The sequence below is a fragment of the Acipenser ruthenus genome, chromosome 2 (genome assembly GCF_902713425.1).
Source record: "Acipenser ruthenus chromosome 2, fAciRut3.2 maternal haplotype, whole genome shotgun sequence".
Classification (NCBI taxonomy): Eukaryota; Metazoa; Chordata; class Actinopteri; order Acipenseriformes; family Acipenseridae; genus Acipenser; species Acipenser ruthenus.
This window is the reverse complement of record NC_081190.1, coordinates 107,278,775-107,299,385: the sequence shown is the minus strand read 5'-3', so window position 1 is coordinate 107,299,385 and position 20,611 is coordinate 107,278,775. Positions and strand designations below refer to the sequence as shown.

Sequence of the window (20,611 nt, the reverse complement as noted above, 5' to 3'; positions counted from 1 at the left end):
CATAAACCCTAATAAGAAAGGACTGGAGAGAACAAAAATAATAATATTGTTTTATGAATAAGAGCATGGTACAGGAATAGGTTAAATGCTACATTCACTAGTTATTTTTTTTGGTTTCCATTCCTAGCATGGTCTAGTGGTACCACGTGATGAGCTGTGTGCCTGCCAGCCTCTTTCTTGTTGATCCTCTTGAGACCATCTGTGCTGGGGGCATTGATTAGAGTGTGTCTGCTGGGATTACATCTTTTCTGTTGCCATGCCAACTAATCAGCTGATTTCAGTTTCCCTGGCAACAGAATGTCAGAGCGCAGAGTACCGTAACATGAATTCAGCAAATGTTTTCTTAATTGGCCCCTCTTTTGATTTAAGATTCTTTGTCTAGAAAATAAGCTGAGTTAAAAAAAATAAAGTTGCATATCTATCTATCTATCTATCTATCTATCTATCTATCTATCTATCTATCTATATAATAGATAGATAGATAGATAGTAAAGAGTCAATAAGATGTATACAGTAGAGTCAGTAGAGAACTAACTGGGACCGATACTAGTTCTCATAATCAATCTATATGGATAATCGAACAGGTATTAATAACAATTACTGTACCTTTAATAATGTATAGAATAAAAATTAACACACAAGTACTTAGTGCACAAGTACCTACTGATGATATATAGCTAGTAACCTATTCTATCACATTAAGCATACAAAATTACAAAGCTTTAAAAATCTTTAAAAATCTTTAAATGAATGCAATTCAGTAAAACTTTAACACCTACAGTTAAGGTAATGAAATTCTGTAATTAAAATGTACCATATACCAGTCTTCAAAGAATACAATTCAGGACAACTTTGACACATTACAGAACTTTAGCAATCATTAAACTACAAAAATTCAGTAAAATGTTTCTTTGCTTTGATAATTGCTGTTAAGGCATTGTAATAACGTGCAATTGAAATGAATAAAATCAAAGTTCTTAGCTGTTCAATAACATAGACTGGATCTCCAGCCCTTATTGACGAAATAGAAGAAAAATCAAGAACGAGGTGATTTAATGTCCTTAACTGCAACAATTTAAAGCACACAATGCTACATCTAAGGTTTTGGTGGTCTGAATAATTCTGCAACTTTTTTTTATTTAACCCAAAACAAACTGGATTCTTTTAAACTACTTGACATGATGAATCTCTGCCATTTCTGAGTTCAGTCTAAGAGTTCTCTTGTCAGCTAATGTGGCTTTAGTGGCAGTGCATGTTTCCACTTCTACATATCACAATGACACAGCAATTCATTGTGTTTAAAAGCATGGATTATTTCAAACACCCAAGCTGATAACACTATGTAACACAATTTTTGTTCCTGGGTAGTAAGTGTTATTTCCTAATTGCTTATGCCTCAAAAGTATAGAAAATGGCTATTATTCCCCACAAACTTTGCTTTTGTGACCAGGACAGTGATATTTTGAAATTTACCTATTTCCAATGAGAAAACGGGCGAATTTGTGTGTCTTCGTTCACATAAAGTCAGAAAAAAACAACATATGAATCCAAATTAACATGTATTTATACTGAAGTAATACAACAATGACTACAAAAGATTTAGAAGTGAGTAGTTTTTCGAGATTTACGATTATACTGTAAATCACTTTCATGAATCAGCCCCCAAATGTAGTCTCCCATCATGTTTTTGTTATACTGTCCTTGGTAGCGGCGTTCAAAGTCCAGTATATCCTGGTGGAAGCGCTCGCCTTGCTCCTCCGATTACGCTCCCATGTTCTCCTTGAATTTATCAAGATGAGCATCAAGGATATGGACTTTGAGGGACATCCTACAGTCCATTGTGCCGTAGTTCTTCACCAGAGTCTCAACCAGCTCCACATAGTTTTCGGCCTTGTGATTGCCCAGGAAGCCCCGAACCACTGCGACAAAGCTGTTCCAAGCCGCTTTCTCCTTACTAATGAGCTTCTTGGGGAATTCATTGCACTCCAGGATCTTCTTTATCTGTGGTCCGACGAAGACACCGGCTTTGACCTTTGCCTCAGACAGCTTAGGGAAGAAGTCTTGAAGGTACTTGAAGGCTGCCGACTCCTTATCTAGAGCTCTGACAAATTGTTTCATAAGGCCCAATTTGATGTGCAGTGGTGGCATCAGCACCTTCCGGGGGTCCACCAGTGGCTCCCACTTGACGTTGTTCCTCCCGGACTGGTCCGCTGTGGCCAGTCCTGCCTGTGGTAGTGCGCCTTGGTGTCCCTGCTGTCCCAAAGGCAAAGATAGCAGGGAAACTTGGTAAAACCGCCTTGGAGACCCATCAGGAATGTCACCATTTTGAAGTCTCCTATGACCTCCCAGCCGTACTCATCATACTTCAAGGCGTGAGCCAGGGGAAGAGACGGGTACTTGTTACCATTGTGGAGCAGCACAGCTTTGAGGCTCCTGGATGAGCTGTCAATGAAGAGGCGCCACTCATTCTGGTTCCAGGCGATTCCGATTGCCTCAAACAGACTGGTCACATTGTGGCAGAAGCAGAGCCCATCTTGACGGGTGAAGAAGCTGGAAAAAGGTTGGTGACGCTTCCTGTGATCTGCGACTTGCACACTTTCATCCAACAAGTTCCACTGCTTGAGCCTAGACGTCAAAAGCTCGGCATTGGACTTGGCGAGACCAAGATCTCTAATCAAGTCGTTGAGGTCTTTTTGGTTGGGGTAGTATGGGTTTCTCTCCTCAGCTCCACCTCTGAAATTGTCATCTGGATCTACAACGTCTTCCTCGCTCTCTGACTTGCTGCTCTCTCCGGAGGAGTGGGTACGGGGAGCTCATGGCAGTGTGGCACCGGGGCGATGGATGAAGGAAGGTCCGGATACGTGATAGCAGGTGCATTCTTGCCAGTCCGACGTTTGGATGGGTCCACCATGCAGAAGTAGCAGTTGCTTGAGTGGTCAGTGGGTTCCCACCAAATTCTTGGGATAGCGAACTTCATGGCTCTCTTTTCCCCTCTGTACCGTCCTACAAAAATACATTTATTTCACCCATGTCTAATGTGTAAGAGATTCTCGCAACATTTTTCATATATGATAACCTTTAATAACTTTGAAAATTGTAAAACATTTTAAAATTAAAAACTTTTACAATTTTAAAAATTTTAACAAATTTTATAACATAAAATTCCGAGCAACAATTGTCCATCTTACCTTCCAGAGTTTTTTTGCAGTGCTCGCAGGTGAAATAAGGTGCCCAGGGTTTGTCTTGATCCCCGACAGGCATGCCGAAATATGCCTTGTAGGCCTCACACATCTTAGCAGATGCTTCCACAGAGTACTTTTTCGCACTTGTCTTGATAAATTGGCCGCAGACATAGCAAAATGCGTCTCAGAAAAATGCAGATATGTATCCACTTAGGCAGCTGGAACTAAACTGGTGGGCTTAAGGCCCCTGTATTTATACTACTATTTATATTACTGGAAAGTTCTAGAAAGTTCTAGAAGTTACTCCAAGTTTACTCAGCACTGAATCTATCTGGAATGTTCTGGAAAATAGGTAAATTTCAAAATATCACTGTCCTGGTCACAAAAGCAAAGTTTGTGGGGAATAATAGCCATTTTCTATACTTTTGAGGCATAAGCAATTAGGAAATAACACTTACTACCCAGGAACCAAAAAAAAAAATCTAAAATTGTTACACGGTGTAATGAAATAGAAGCAGACTAACAAATGAGTTCCAAGGATAAATTCATTCTAGATAGATTCTATAGTTTCTGGTTTGGTCTAGTTGCTAAAGAGGATTGGGGGTTGTATCAGAGGGTATATGAGAGCCTCTTGAAAGAGAGACCCACATCCTGTAAAGGGCAAAAGAAACAGAAAGCTCCAGCCACAGGCTTTCAATTGCTGAAGAATGACGGCTGATTTAGTTGAATTGTTCCCATTTCATCGAGTACTATTCACTGCATTTTGTAAATGTCTGTCGTTCCAGTCAGATTGTCGGTTTAATCGCTGGTCAGAAAACAAAAACAGTGTAAGACATCATCACTCCAGTAAATTACAGGACCATTTTTACCTTATAAGATTTGTGTATAGGGTTTGTGGAAAGTAATGTAGTATATAAGGTTAACCCCTGCGTTTTCTGTTGCTCAAAAGATCCACGACCTGTCAGGGGGGAGGGTGTCTGAGTGGTCCCAAAATATAAATAATTTAATCTCGAGTAATTTGCTAATGGAATCATTTTAATATCTCAGAAAGATACAACAGCCACCCCCAACAGCCCTGAGACAAAATGTTATTATAACCCTATGTGACCAATTATTTTAAGAGACCTACATTTTACAGGGTTCAAATATGTTATGAGGACTGAAGATACTGGGTCTATACACACCTATCCTCACACCACAGAGGCAAGGTGTTTCTTATAGGCGGTGTTGTTTTAGGGTTGCATGATAGAGTAGGGTCAAGAGAGGGTCATCAAGAATAGAATTAAGAGGAGGAGGTTACTGTTCTGAAGATAATCAGATCATGGGTGAGGTGACACGGCAGTATACGTCAGGGATATTGGCAATCTCACTTGTGTCTGAAGAAGAATGATACTGCGAGTGGATTTAGTTATAGAAACCTTTTTTTATGTGTCTAGTATGTACACTATCACTGGCAATCACAAAAAAGCATATGAAAGGTTATTTAACTGTACTTAGTTTTTTGTTGTTGGGGGGGGGGTCTTGCAACACCACGTGCAATAAGAAAAGCAACATACTTTTTTTTTTTGCCACCTATTGTCATCTATTAATAAACCTTTTTTTGTCTCCACAGGTCTGTACTGAAGGGCGTCTGATTCTGGAGTTCACATTTGATGATCTCATGAGGATTAAGGCATGGCACTTTACAATCAGACAGTACAGAGAATTGGTCCCACGCAGTATATTAGCAATGCATGTAAGTTTCTTTTTAAAACACACATTTGTAATCCATGAAAACTGTTTGTCGTTCTGTATATACAACTTGCAGCAGTCTGCCTATGTGCTGATATCAAGGCAGATAACGTGATATTCATGCCATATTCATATTTTCATATCTTCAGTTTATTGTAGTTTTTATTTATAATAGCACACCATATTGAACAACTAAATATGCCTAATAGAGACTAACCCCATTTTGAATGCAAATGCCTTTATTGGTGTAATTAAAGTGTTTCCCTTATGATATGACTGTTTGAGTATAAAGGATTATCCTGCTATAAAAATACAGTGAGTGTTGTTGCATCTTTCAGAAGTCTGCCCTTGTACGGTATTGTTTCTGAATACGGGAGTTAGATCGACATAGCAGCAAGCATACTTCTATTATGACGAACTCCATGACTGGACGTTATATTGAGCTATGTGGTCCGGTAGTTAAAGAAAAGGGCTTGTAACCAGGAGGTCCCCGGTTCAAATCCCACCTCAGCCACTGACTCATTGTGTGACCCTGAGCAAGTCACTTAACCTTCTTGTGCTCTGTCTTTCGGGTGAGAAGTTGTTGTAAGTGACTCTGCAGCTGATGCATAGTTCACACACCGTAGTCTATGTAAGTCGCCTTGGATAAAGGCGCCTGCTAAATAAACAAATAATGACAGGCTTAACTTCAAGATAATCAGTTATATTGAAGTTGGACACGTCATAAGCAGAAATAACAAGGTTTATCTACGAAAATGTATTTTCACAATCATTGCATATACAGTTTATTTTTGCCATTCGGGGCTCGTCCTCCTGTATACCATGGGCTCCAGTAAAGGCGCATCCAGTAAAGGCACTCCCATGTGGAGTGCAGGATGTGCCCTATAGTCTGGACGTCGCAAGTTCGAGTCCAGGCTATTCCTTTGCCGACCGAGGACGGGAGCTTCCAGGGGGCGGCACTCAATTGGCTGTGTGCCGCCCGGGGGGAGGGTGGGTTAGGTCGTTCAGGGTGTCCTCAGCTCACCGCGCACCAGCGACCCCTGTAGTCTGGCCGGGCGCCTGCGGGCTTGCCTGTAAGCTGCCCGAGAGCTGCGTTGTCCTCCGACGCTGTAGCTCTTGGGTGGCTGCATGGTGAGTCTGCAGTGTGAAAAAAAGCGGGCAGCTGACGGCACACGCTTCGGAGGACAGCGAGTGTTCGTCTTCGCCCTCCCGAGTCAGCGCACAGGTGGTAGTGGTGAGCTGAGCCTAAAAGTAATTGGCAATTTTCAAATTGGGGAGAAAATAATAAAAATAATTGGCAACGACTAAATTATTAAAAAAAAAAAAAAAAAAAAAACGTATACCATGAACGATCATTCAATATTCTGTTTATACCACAAGTATTTTTTTTAATAAATAGCAATAAAATGTGTACATTTTTTATATGAAATCAATTAATTCAAGGATTATTTTACTTGGTGGATCTTTACTTTCATTGTCAAAACGCTGTGCTTCGATGCAGAATTAATTTATAATTTTTAATTAATGTCTTTTTAGATAAGTGTGGCAAAGCGCCCCGCCCCTGTGTGCATTTGTGTTATGTGTTGTATGTTGCGTGTGTAAATGTTGGTGTATAGATTGGTACACGGGATATAAACGGGTCTGTGTTTCACGTGTATTTAAAGTGTAGATTTGTATTTAGGCACGAGGAGAGCACAAATCACTTCACGTGCTGGTTAAATGTAATATGTGAGCACGGGGTTGCACAGAATTAATTCACGTGCTGGGATTCAAGTGAATAATTAATTAGTAATTGAATCCCAGCACAACAGTATAAATAGACATACAAAACGGACTAAACACTTAACAAACGGTGCACGGAGACAAACAAACACGGTGAGTACAAACACTTATCTTTACGATTTTACTTTACTTTTACTCCTCTCTCTCTCACCCGATCTCCTCTTCCGAACACCCAACCCTGACTGACTAAAAATGTGCCTATTTATACTGTTGTGCTGGGATTCAATTACTAATTAATTATTCACTTGAATCCCAGCACGTGAATTAATTCTGTGCAACCCCGTGCTCACATATTACATTTAACCAGCACGTGAAGTGATTTGTGCTCTCCTCGTGCCTAAATACAAATCTACACTTTAAATACACGTGAAACACAGACCCGTTTATATCCCGTGTACCAATCTATACACCAACATTTACACACGCAACATACAACACATAACACAAATGCACACAGGGGCGGGGCGCTTTGCCACAATAAGTCAGACGCAGGCAGATCTGTGACTAGCATTTCTTGACTAGACTCGTTCTCAAGGAAATCAGAATCCAAGTCAAAACAATAGAAATCTGAAATGATCTTTCTTTTCTTTTTTTATATCTATTAGTCCGACAGAGAAATATATTCCAGGTACTGTAGTTGCTGCATCTTTATAATAAAAGATGTTGGCGGATGTCATTTATTTCAGCCTCTCAATAGAGGATTTGTGTACTCCCCCAGCTGTTTCATTAAGAATCTAATTATATTCAAGATAAAATAACAACCCTTTTTATGCCTTTTAGTAATGTTTTGGTTATTTGAGGAATTAACTGATGTATAGAGCCATTAAAAATATATTGGGAATTGTAAAAAAAAGCAAACCAGAAAAATGGTCGTTCTGAAGTAGTGCGATCTTAAGCATTTATAAACACGAGATTTGCAACTGGATTATAGGAGAAATGGAAAAGTATTTCTGTCTCAGTAAGATGATGATTCTTGGAACAATGTTAATCGTACCAAACTGGCACTGGCCTACTCTCTCCAGGTCTTCCATACTCGGAACACACATTTCCAAAATCGAGAAAAGTTACTAGGGTGACGGTATGATGACATCCAAATTCTAGAAAAAGAACATTTCGTTCTGTGTGCCAAATATCGTTGTAAACATAGCCAATTGCAGCTCATGCTTAAATGCTGGAAAGTATGGTACTTTGAGTTACAGTGTGGACAGTGTTACTGTATGCACACAGTTTATTATTATTATTATTTAGATACACCGATATTGGTTAGATGTGTTTTGTTGAATCACATGTGAGATAACTAAGTTTAGTATTGCTGATAGTAAGGCTTTTTTTTTCTATGGCATGTACCCATTTGTCGAGGGTGGGGTGACTAATGCAAACTGTAATGATCAGCCATTAAACTGGTTTTATAGGGTATCAGTGAACAGAAAAGCCCTGCAGAAGCCAAAGAATGTTTGTAGCAGTGCTTCAGACTTGATGAACCAGCTCCTTCTGATCATCGCGTTCATTAATGAGAAGGGAGAAGACTGGCTCTGAAGTGTAAAGCCACGGTATCATTCCTGGAATCCACATCTAGGCTTTTTCAATACATATTGTATCTAATTGGTAGCTGTAACTTTAAGTCCATGTTTAACCTTTGCACAAGCTCAATTGAGGTAGGTTGCTTTTCTGTACGATTGATAAATATTGGGAAAAAATGGTTAGAGACTGAACCCTACAGAGAGTGTCTGTTGTTCTCTTCCTTTTATATATGAATGCAATTCATTGGCAGAATACAAAATTCTTTAATGGAAACATAGAAGCCAAGTGTTTGAAGTTGTGGATGAGCATTAACTACTTTAACTGGGGCTGTCAATTTGAGTCCCAATTCAAATCTTTTTTTTTTGTCTGCTGCTGTAATGCTTTCTAAATAAATGCTGTTAGAAATAGATTTCAAATGTGTCACATCATTTACTGTACATGTTATGCTCTTGCAATGTGAATCTTTGAACACCTTTTGAAATGAATAAATCAGTGTAGTAAATAATCTCCTATTATACTATACATCGTGTCAAGTTAGCATTTGAGCTTCCTTTACCAACATGCTGACAGCATTCAGTCTATGTTACATTCAGCAGTTTACCCTGAAAACACATTCTTCAAGTTTTTGTCTGGGTAATTGGTTTATTGTCACCTTAATAAATAATTTGTATTTACACCTTCAATTCCAGCTATTGAACTTCCTCTTTATATGTACAGACGTGCTCAAATTTGTTGGTACCCCTCCACAAAAAACAAAGAATGCACAATTTTCTCTGAAATAACATGAAACTGACTAAAGTAATTGGCATCCACCATTGTTTATTCCATATTTAACAGAAATCAGACTTTGCTTTTGATTTTGTTCTTATGCATTCTTGGGTGCTTTTAGCTGTGTGTTTTGGGTCATTATCCTGTTGGAGGACCCATGACCTGCGACTGAGACAGAGCTTTCTGACACTGGGCAGTACGTTTCGCTCCAGAATGCCTTGATAGTCTTGAGATTTCATTGTGCCCTGCACAGATTCAAGGCACCCTGTGCCAGGCGCAGCAAAGCAGCCCCAAAACATAACCAAGCCTCCTCCATGTTTCACTGTAGGTATGGTGTTCTTTTCTTTGAAAGCTTCATTTTTTCGTCTGTGAACATAGAGCTGATGTGACTTGCCAAAAAGCTCCAGTTTTGACTCATCTGTCCAAAGGACATTCTCCCAGAAGGATTGTGGCTTGTCAATATGCATTTTAGCAAATTCCAGTCTGGCTTTTTTATGTTTTTCTTTCAAAAGTGGAGTCCTCCTGGGTCTTCTTCCATGGAGCCCACTTTCGCTCAAAAAGCGACGGATGGTGCGATCAGAAACTGACGTACCTTCACCTTGGAGTTCAGCTTGTTTCTCTTTGGCAGTTATCCTTGGCTCTTTTTCTACCATTCGCACTTCATTCTGTTCAATCTGGGGTCGATTTTCCTCTTGCGGCCGCACACAAGGAGGTTGGCTACAGTTCCATGGACCTTAAACTTCTTAATAATATTTGCAACTGTTGTCACAGGAACATCAAGCTGCTTGGAGATGGTCTTGTAGCCTTTACCTTTACTATGCTTGTCTGTTATTTTCTTTCTGATCTCCTCAGACAACTCTCTCCTTTGCTTTCTCTGGTCCATGTTCAGTGTGGTGCACACAATGATACCAAACAGCACAGTGACTACTTTTCTCCTTTTAAATAGGCTGAATGACTGATTACAAGATTGGAGACATGTGTGATACTAATTAAAGAAACTAATTAGTTTGAAATATCACTATAATCCAATTATTTATTATCTTTTCTAAGGGGTACCAACAAATGTGTCCAGGCCATTTTAGAATATCTTTGTAGAATAAGCAATAATTCATCTCTTTTCACAGCTTCTTTGCTTTATTCTATGACATACCAAAGGCATGCAAGTATACATGATAAAATAGCTTTTAATTTCATCACTTTTCAGGAGGAATGAAGCATTCTTTCAATGAGCTGTAAGGGTACCAACAAATTTGAGCACGTCTGTATATGTGTGTAAAACTGAACCCTCAGTTTTGAGATGTTAAAATCAGCTGAATGTTTTGCAAGGTGGTACAGTCAAATTCACGTTAAGATGACTTTTTAAGCCAACTACTGTACAATGATAATGTATTGTACATTGATTCTATGTGTATTGTACTGGATATACAGCTTTTGCTGAACTGATCTACATGCACTGCAATGGACTTCAATTAAACTGCAAGAAAACTAATCAGATTCTATTACATGCACAGTACCAGTACTGTATTTGAAAATAAATGTTTTACTAAAAAAAAAAAAAATGCTAAATTTGTTGTAAAAAAGAAAGGCATAAGGAAAGGAAATGCTTTTAATATAAAGACCAGAATTACCTGTCAGGTGAGTACATTCTGGTTGGACTCTAATACAGGCAAACCTTTTTAAACCTCAAACAAAAGAAGAATTTGTGGCTACTATATAAAAGACAATTGAATTATCTGTACAACAAGAATATATATATTTCTCTGTATAAAACTCTATAGTACTATGCAGTGATTATTGCATTACCAGTACTCTTATTTCATGGCTGCAGTTTACAGATTTCCCCTGTGAAAATATTCCCCCACATATATAAGTAAATTATAATAACTGTTAGATTTGGAAATAACTGAAAAATGAGGAAAGAAAATCGAATTTAGTATTTCTACAGTGTCTCAATTATGTGGTTTCATTCGTGTACAACTGTGAATGCAGGCTACCATACAGAGCACACTTGACGACTTATTTTTTTTCTCCTCCAGCACTTATTTAATATTATACTGAAATTATGCAAAGGAGTTGTAGTTCAGATGTGTAACACACCGTTTTCCTTTAGTTTCCTTTTATTTAAAAATAAAGAATGCAAACATGCACTGTAATTTTTTATAGAAAGTAAAGCAAAACCTATTCTTATTTGTAGGGATATATGGCAGGCAGAAAGTTTCATGCAGAGGGGGTAGCAAAACTTCTCACTGAAGATATACCCTCAGGTCCAGAGTCAGAGATAGATTATAATGAGGAGGATATAGAAGGTAGAGAGTGGCTCACTGGCTCCCCCAGTCACATTGACTCAGAAATGTCTGACCAAGACACAGTTGAGGATGAAGCAGGACATAGAGAGAGAGGACAGTGGTGAGGAAGCAGACAGTGACAAGATAGCAAACAGTAGAGAGGAAGAGGAAAGCTGCACAGAAATTGTAGAGGAGTGTGGCAAAGTGGTTAATAGTGTGCAGGTGCAGGTGATTATAGAACAGACAGACAATTGTAATCTAGGTGAAAAGGTTTGTTTTTATTTGTTTTGTCCAGTGCCTGACGGCGAAACAAACAGTAAATAATAATGCTGGTAAGTAATACAACGGAGTCTATTACTTACGTTTATAATCCCCAAGCTTGAGCACATGACATTTCAGACAAATCTGTACACCACACAGGCAGGCAAACCATTTCAGCCTGTTATTAAAGAGGAGATGAAGGTGTTCATCGCCATCAGTGTACTGATGGGGGTAAAAATTGCTCCTTCTTACCATGATTTTTGGTCCTCCCATGCAGAGCTTAGATGCCACTATATTTCAACTCTCATGGGAGTGAATAGATTCAGCTGGCTTGTTGCAAATTTACACCTGAATGACAATGCGCTCATGTCCGAGAGAAATGACCCAAGCCTTGATATGCTTTACAAAATTCTACCTGTCATTGAGAAACTTCGAAGTAATTTCCAAAAGCATTACTGCCCGACAAATTAACAGGCTGTAGATGAGACGATGGTAAAGTTCAAAGGAAGGTCTTCGTTCAAACAATACCTGTCCATGAAGCCAGTGAAGAGAGGTTACAAAATCTGGACAAGAGCTGACATGAACGTCTATGTGTGCGACTTCAGTGTTTATACTGGGAAGACCGGAGGGAACCCTGAGCGAGACTTAGGTGGGAAGGTGGTGAAGTCACTCTGCTCCCAGCTGGAAGGAAAGGCCTGCCAAATTTACTTTGACAACTATTTTACATCTGTGCTCTTACTACAAGACATGAAGGCTAAGGGACTGCACTGTTGCGGAACTGTGAGGGCAAACAGAAAGCATCTGCCGACTCTGAAGTCAGAGAAAGAGCTGAAGAGGAGACTGATCTTGCTGTTTCATCTGACGGGATCTCCTGTGTGAGATGGAAGGATAAACGCACTGTCACACTCCTGTCCACCATTCACAGTCCTATTTCCATTTCACAAGTGGAAAGAAAGGAAAAACACGGGTCGGTTGTCCAGCTTCCCTGTCCTAAAATGATAAAGGATTACAACAGATCCATGGGCTGCGTCGATAAGGCTGATATGATGAAGTCGTTCCATGCCATTGATCGGAAGAGTAAGAAGTGGTGGCACAGACTTCTGTGGCATTTTGTGGACGTCACCATTGTCAGCTTGCACATCTTGTTCAAGGAACTCTTCAAGACTAACAAAATGAAGCTGAAAGCCTTCGGCTGCTCAGTTGTTACAGGATTGGTGGGAACATATGCTGGGAGAAGAAGCTCTAGTGACGGAAGAAGATCCGATGAGGGAAGAAGAGACTCTGGTGAGGGAAGAAGTGGCCAAGATCAAGTCCTGCGACACAAGCCATACATACCCCTTGAACTACGCTCTGCCCAGGCCTTGCATCTCCCTGTACACAGCACTTGAAGGAGCCGTGCTGATTGCACTACAGCTAGGGAGCCACATCGTACCAGATAGATGTGCTCTGAATGTAAAGTGGGCTTGTGCTTGAGCACATTCAGGAACTGTTTCTCTACTTACCATCAGAAGTAAAGGATTTGGTAGCCAAGGGCTTTAAGAGTCACAGTGGTTTCAGGGTGAGACCACGTAAAAACTGAGGGACCACCCCCACCCCACCCCCCCAATTTTTTTTTCTTCACATTTTTGTTGCACTTTAACATGGAATGTTGTAATTTTTCCATTCAAGTTGAATTATTACAAAAAAAAAAAAAATGTTTCTGTGCCTCAAAGGGTTAAGTTAAATCATTGCACTTGTAACTTTATAATATCACAGAAATCCTTATCTTTTTTTTTTACTATTCTTCTTCATTGGAATTGACATATTGAGGACATGCTGTCACTTCAAAAGAAAGAGGTTACCTGATCTGCCTGTAGCCTGATGATGCTACCCAAGCAACAAACAGCATTTGTATTAATAACATTCAGACTACATGCAACCATTTGTTCCAGAGTCATCTAGTTCATAAACCTTTTTTTTTGTGGAAAATACAACAGTAGACGACTTCTTTTTTCCTTAAGGACTGAGTTGGCAGTCACGTAATGCCTAAGAGTGATCTCTGCTGCTTGGCTCCTGGTTCTTATTGATTTTCAGTGTATTTGTTGCAGCACCAGAAATGTAATAAAGGCAATCTTTTTGATAAGTGGATCATTAAAGAAAAGAAATAGTTTCGATTTATGAATGTGATATATTCTCTTTGACCACAAGGGAGTTATAAAGGTCTTTAATAAAAAGTAAAACAAATCTTAAAAAAACATTCAAACCCATGTTCTTCAAAAGAGTGTTGAATGCTTTTTTTATATTTTGTATTTTTCACATCAATTTTTTTTGGAGTAATGGAAATATTATTATTATTATTATTATTATTATTTATTATTATTATTATTATTATTATTATTATTATTATTATTATTATTATTATTATTATTATTATTATTATATACATTTTGTATTGATTGTGAGATTTTATGACCAAATTGTTTGGGGAAATGTCTTATTTAGTCTTATATTAGGAGTGTTTTCACTGCAACAACATATCCTATAGTAAATTTCTTGTTTAGAAGAGAGGGCTCCCAGTTGTAAGACTGTCATAGATAAGGCCCTGTGAAAATCGCGGAAATGTTCGTGAAATCCACAGCAGCGTCACAGGTAAAGTATTGTATTTCGCGGAATGTGCACAGAACTATTTAATAAATTATGTGTACAGATAATTATTTTTTTAAACATCAAATATAGAGATAAATGCAATGACATCATCAAAATCAACATCAAAGTTATTCAAGAACTTTACAATAGCTTGTGAAACGGTGTTGTAATTAACAGCCTGTAGGTAAAGTGTATCTCCTGCTTGTGATACATAATCTCCTGCTTGTGATACATAATCTCCTGCTTGTGATACTCGGCAACTTTAGGTAAGTAATCATGTCTCAGCTGGGCTGATGAAGGAATTGCTCCACCATTCGCTACACTCCTACGTAACTTTTGGTTGTCCAAATTTTTCAAGAGGGATATTTGCGCAAACAAATGCTTCTGTCAGGTCAAAATGTAATGTGTTTCGTGCTTCACGGTTTTCAGTGGACTTTTGGAACATGGAAGTCACTGTTTTTTGTTTCTTTGCAAGTAAAGCAGTTGCAGTACTGCTCTGGATCTCCGCCTTTTACTTTCTGTGAATACTTGAAATTAAATGCCTGTCAACAGACGATTCTCGGTAGCGATCTACAGTAACATTGCAGGACATACAAAAGAGCTTACCTCCATCCTTGTGTAAAAATCCTGCTGGATACTGCTTTATGTGATCTGCTGCAGACACATTTTTAGCCTTTTTAGAGACATGCATTTTCTTGTTTACAGTGTGTAGTATTTTAATTTCCCGCCTAGATTGCATATAGTCACATGACAATCACTGCACAGCACTATGTGCATGGCGAATAGTACACACAGGCACACAGTAGAGCTGTACAGTTTCATTGATTTTTTATTTTTTATTTTTTTTTGGTATGAAATACAACTAGGGCTTCTGTTTTTTGTTTTTTATTAATTGTACTTTTAAGGTGCTTATTTTTAGCTATTTTCAAGTTTTTTTAAAATTAGTTTTTTTTGGGAGGGCTTTCGTTTTTGATATACTGTATGAAATTAGTGTTTTCGGTTACTTTCCAAAATGCTTGAGCATTTTTTTTTCTGTCAAAATATGTATAGTAGGGGCTCCCAAGTGGCGCATCCAGTAAAAGCACTCGCTAGAGTGCAGGATGCGCTCTATAGCCTGGACGTCGCGAGTTCAAGTCCAGGCTATTCCACAGCCGACCGTGGACGGGAGCTTTCAGGGGGCGGCGCTCAAATGGCCGAGCGTCGTCCGGGAGGAGGGAGGGTCAGGTCGGCCAGGGTGTCCTCGGCTCACCGCGCACCAGCGACACCTGTAGTCTGGCCGGGCGCCTGCGGGCTTGCCTGTAAGCTGCCCAGAGCTGCGTTGTCCTCCAACGAGGCGGCTACACGGTGAGTTCGCAGTGTGTAAAGAAGCGGGCGGCTGACGGCACACGCTTCGGAGGACAGCGTGTGTTCATCTTCGCCCCTCCCGAGTCAGCGCAGGGGTGGTAGCGGTGAGCTGAGCCTAGAAATGTAGTAATGTGCTGTCACTCAGTAGTTGGGGCAGTTTTAAAGTATTCAGAACGAATCAATGATAGATAGAAGTCAGGAAGGCGGGACATTGCCCAGCAGCACTGGGAAATGTATGTATTATTATTTTTGTAGTAGGTTTTATTTTTTAATGGAAAAAGGGTCAAAGTGAGTTGATTAACCATTTCCACAGTTTTTCCGGTATTTTCCAGTGTTTAATGGCTATCAGCCGATTTCATTTTTTTTGTATCGGGGGTGTTTTATCATGTTGTATCGGTTAAAACTGAAAATCAGAAGCCCTAATTACAACCTACATTTAGCAGCAGCTTTGATGCTGCAAGGCTGTTGCTTGATACAGAAGCCATAGGACGATCATTGATTTGGGCACCCGAGTTTGAAGGCACAAAGTTCTTGCCTATTGCCGCAATAAAACAAATTTTGTTTAAAACTAATGAAAGTCGTCCATTTTGCTATTCATAAAATGATCTGAGCAAACGGTCGATTGTCGCAAAGCATTTTATGAATGGGTATATAGTCATTCAAGAACAAAAATACGCCTCTTTTTGATGACATCATCAGCATTATTAATGTTCCCTGGGTGGCGTCGATAGCTGTTGCAAAAAGAAAAACGGAATCCATCGACAGTAGCCTTCTACCGAAACCCGAGTCTGCAGCTGCCAGTCACTATCACGTCTGCCAAAAATTAATGTCATAATTTAGAAAAAAAATAAACATTTTAAATAAATACTTTGTATTTTCGTTTTGTTTGGCAACGCTGGTAAACACATTTCCATACACACACATAAGATTTCCATTCTTAACTGCAGGACCAAAAAAACAAAACAAAAAAAAAAAAAAAAAAAGCACTGTAGGAGGACGTTTGAATAATACTGTGATTCTAATAATAATAATAATAATAATAATACTCATTTTGAAAACGTTCAATGTTAATCTTACAAATTCTCAAATGTTGTTGTTGTTGTTGTTGTTGTTGTTGTTGTTGTTGTTAATAATAATAAACCCAGCTTAAAGCATGGAATCAATCAGGGGCGAGTTTATGTTTATGAATCCATATTGCTATTCATTGGTATTGAAAAGTGTTTTTTTCAATACCAAGCAAGCCAAAATTTCCCACCGATTGCATCAGCAGCACTGGTATACTGTATATTGTAATGCTTCATGAAAATAAACAGGTTCACACAGGCGGTATTTGTCCAAACTGTTTATTGTGAACACAGGTAAAAGAAGTCAAAAGAAAAGGGCCGCTGTTAGCCACGGATCACGGCAAAGAAATATGCAGTGTTAATCACCGGTATGTCAAACTGTGTAACAGAGCAAGTATAGTAATAAAATAGGTCTTTAAAAAAATAGTCTGCCGAGACTGTCGTTAGTTTAGACTTGACTGTAAAAAGCGTTCAGTAACTCCTAGATATCGACAGCATGACACTCAGGACCAATGAAAACTTTATGCTAATTAGGTCATCGTTAACCTTTCTCTCAATTTGTTAAAAACGAAAATCGCTGGGGCTTAATGACGCATCTGAATTATATCTTATGAATAGTAGCTGCCATTAAATAGGCGGCTATGGACGAAATCCGATCATGTTACTCCTGTTTTCTCATTTCGACAGGCGTTAACCCTTTATGAATAGACCTCACTGTGTCTGCTACAGCCTGCACAGGATTAAAAAAGAAACGATGTGCACTACACTGCTTGGTATCAAGATGGTCCTCTGTCACTGACAACTGGGTATTCACAGGTTCAAATCGTTTTGAAAATTGGTGTTAAATTGTTTTGAAAGTTTAGCACCAGAGAGCCTACAGGTGATACCCTGACCTAATCATGCCCCCCTTACAACTTCCCACACAACATGAACCTTCTCTCCTGTGTGTGTTTCTCTCCTGTGTATGTGGATGAGTGTGGGTGGGTCATGTGAGTAGTCCGGACCCAGTGAGAAACTATCATCATCTATGGTTGCTAAGGAATAATAATAAAAAAATAATAATAAATTAATAATAATTATACATGTCTACTGGCACCAGAATTGAATGTTGCTGGCACTATATGAGGTACCCTGCCGCTAGAATCTAGCGTCATAGTGCCAAATTTGCACCCCTGGTATTGAATCCTGGAATTTGTATCATACCTACTGTAGGTACAGATATCCAGAAGAGCAGCATTCAGTTCCTCCAGCCTCAGGATGTGGCCTCCTGTGACAGAGTTGTCTGACAATATGATCCCATGCATGTTCTATAGGGCTTATGCCATGGGTCTGTAGACCTGGACAGTCTATTCTGTTCCATATATTAAATGGTTATTATCTATTATATGTAAACTTATGGAAACTACAATATGATCCAAAATGGAAAATTACCAATATGGTAACAGTATCCTGGGAGACAGTCAGCATGGTTTTAGGAAAGGGAGATCGTGTCTAACTAACCTGCTTGATTTTATTGAGGATGCAACATCAACAATGGATAATTGCAAAGCATATGACATGGTTTATTTAGATTTCCAGAAAGCTTTTGACAAAGTCCTGCATAAAAGATTAATTCTCAGACTGAACGCAGTAGGGATTCAAGGAAATGCATGCAGATGGATTAGGGAGTGGTTAACATGTAGAAAACAGAAAATACTCATTAGAAGAGAAACCTCAAAATGGAGCGAGGTAACCAGTGGAGTACCACAGGGATCAGTATTAGGTCCTCTGCTATTCCTAATCTACATTAATGACTTCGATTCTGGTACAGTAAGCAAACTTGTTAAATTTGCAGCTGACACAAAAATAGGAGGAGTGGCAAACACTGTTGCAGCAGCAAAGGTCATTTAAAATGATCTAGACAGCATTCAGAACTGGGCAGACACATGGCAAATTACATTTAATATAAAATATAAAAAAGTGTAAGGTACTGTACGCAGGCAATAAAAATGTGCATTATAAATACCATATGGAAGACACTGAAATTAAAGAAGGAATCTAGAAAAAGATTTAGGAGTTTGTGTTGACTCAGAAATGTCTTCCTCTAGACAATGTGGGGAAGCTATACAAAAGGCCAACAAAATGCTTGGATATATAGTAAAAAGTGTTGAATTTAAATCAAGGGAAGTAATGTTAAAACTTTACAATGCATTAGTAAGACCTCATCTAGAATATTGTGTTCAGTTCTGGTCACCTCGCTACAAAAAGGATATTGCTGCTCTAGAAAGATTGCAAAGAAGAGCAACCAGAATTATCCTGGGTTTAAAGGGCATATCATATGCAGACAGGCTAAAATAATTGAATCTATTCAGTCTTGAACAAAGAAGACTATGCAGCGATTTGATTCAAGCATTCAAAATTCTAAAGGTATTGACAATGTCGACCCAAGGGACTTTTTCGACCTGAAAAAAGAAACAAAGACCAGGGGTCACAAATGGAGATTAGATAAAAGGGCATTCAGAACAGAAAATAGGAAGCACTTTTTTACAGAGAGAATTGTGGGAGTCTGGAACCAACTCCCCAGTAATGTTGTTGAAGCTGACACCCTGGGATCCTTGAAGAAGCTGCTTGATGAGATACTGGGATCAATAAGCTATTAACAACCAAACGAGCAAGATGGGCCGAATGGCCTCCTCTCGTTTGTAACCTTTCTTATGATCTTATGTTTCTATACATAAAAGAGATCCACAAATGTCATTTGTGGCTTGTGGTAAAATAAGTTAAATGTATGATCAACATTTAGTGAAGGCTAAGTTTGCCCTCAATTCTTGCCCTTCACAAGTATATGATTGTGATTTGTAGGGTTAGAAATGGAGTGGATTTAAGCTATTTTAATCTGGCATAAACTACTGTAAACCACAGTGGCTTAGACTTCAACTTTTCCCTCCTCTACTGTAGCTTATTATAATTGTTTTATCCTTTAAACAATTCTAGAAAGATTAAAGTTTGCACATTGTAGGTTTCTTTACAAGGTTATTTACACTCACTTTCTCGCATACAGTGAATCCCATTGAAAAATCCGCTAGTACCACAGAGAATCGCTGGTAACTTGACGCAAGTCAATACCTGCTGCGGTTGTCCTGCGGTGTGGCTTGAAGTGTAAACTCAATACTCTCTTTTTCCAGCAGAGTGCTCCAGAGAGCATTTAGAAATTTAGCGGGCTGTATACCATAGTTCAGTAACAAGATGATTGTATACCATTGTTCAGTTACAAGATGGTTTCTGCTTAGGATTTGCTTAATACCCCCCTCCCTCTGTATGAACAAACATACTGTATTGTTTAAATTAATTTGTTGATTGACAAAGACTCTACTAAAGCAAAAACAAAATCTATATAAAAAAAATTAAAAATCCCCCTGCCAGTATTAAATACATTTTCTTGAACTAACCCCCTTCCTTTGGCTGCAAAACATTTTTTTCATATTCAAACTAATGTAAAATGGAGAGATTTCTATTATTTATAACTGCAGTTAAAAAGCTATAATTTGGAATAAAGCAGGAACTGGACTCTGTTATAACCCTTTATCCTTGAAAGAAACAAGCTTAGTTTTCATAAGGGAAAAAATGCATAAATTGCTGGTAGGAACTGTGGATTCAATTTAATCCTCATTAACCCTTGAAATGAATCCATCTGGAGGGTATATTTCTTCAATGTACAAACTTTTTGGGTGCAATATCTGCAGGCTTTAAATGCACATTGATCAGGGTTGTACTGTTTTTTTTCAGAAGCTTCAATACACTGCTAATTATGACAATGATTGGTATTATTAATTCAGACATTTTATTATTTGACAGTAAACTATTTTAACAGTGTTTTTCTCACTCTATCATTCCATTGAGTCCCTTCCTGTGTGTTGCAGGTGGAATTGTGCCTGTAAACTTTGGAAAATATTCGTACCGTTAAGAAAATCAGAATAATACCTTTATTTTGGTATAATTCTACATAAAATAAATAAAAAAAGATAAGAAATAATGCACTGGGCATAGCATCTTTATTTAACATGGTTCA

General features: G+C 38.7%; 1 protein-coding gene across 9 annotated transcripts in view; it reads left to right on the top strand.

The window, feature by feature from the left end:
- LOC117408337 (LIM domain-binding protein 2-like) overlaps nt 1-20,611 on the top strand; it is a 121,426-nt gene that overhangs the window by 90,217 nt on the left and 10,598 nt on the right. For all 9 annotated transcript variants that reach the window (XM_059005896.1, XM_034013252.3, XM_034013251.3 and 6 more), the window contains exon 4: nt 4,795-4,917. In XM_059005896.1, coding sequence (XP_058861879.1) covers nt 4,795-4,917 — 123 coding nt within the window. The remainder of the gene's footprint in view (nt 1-4,794; nt 4,918-20,611) is intronic.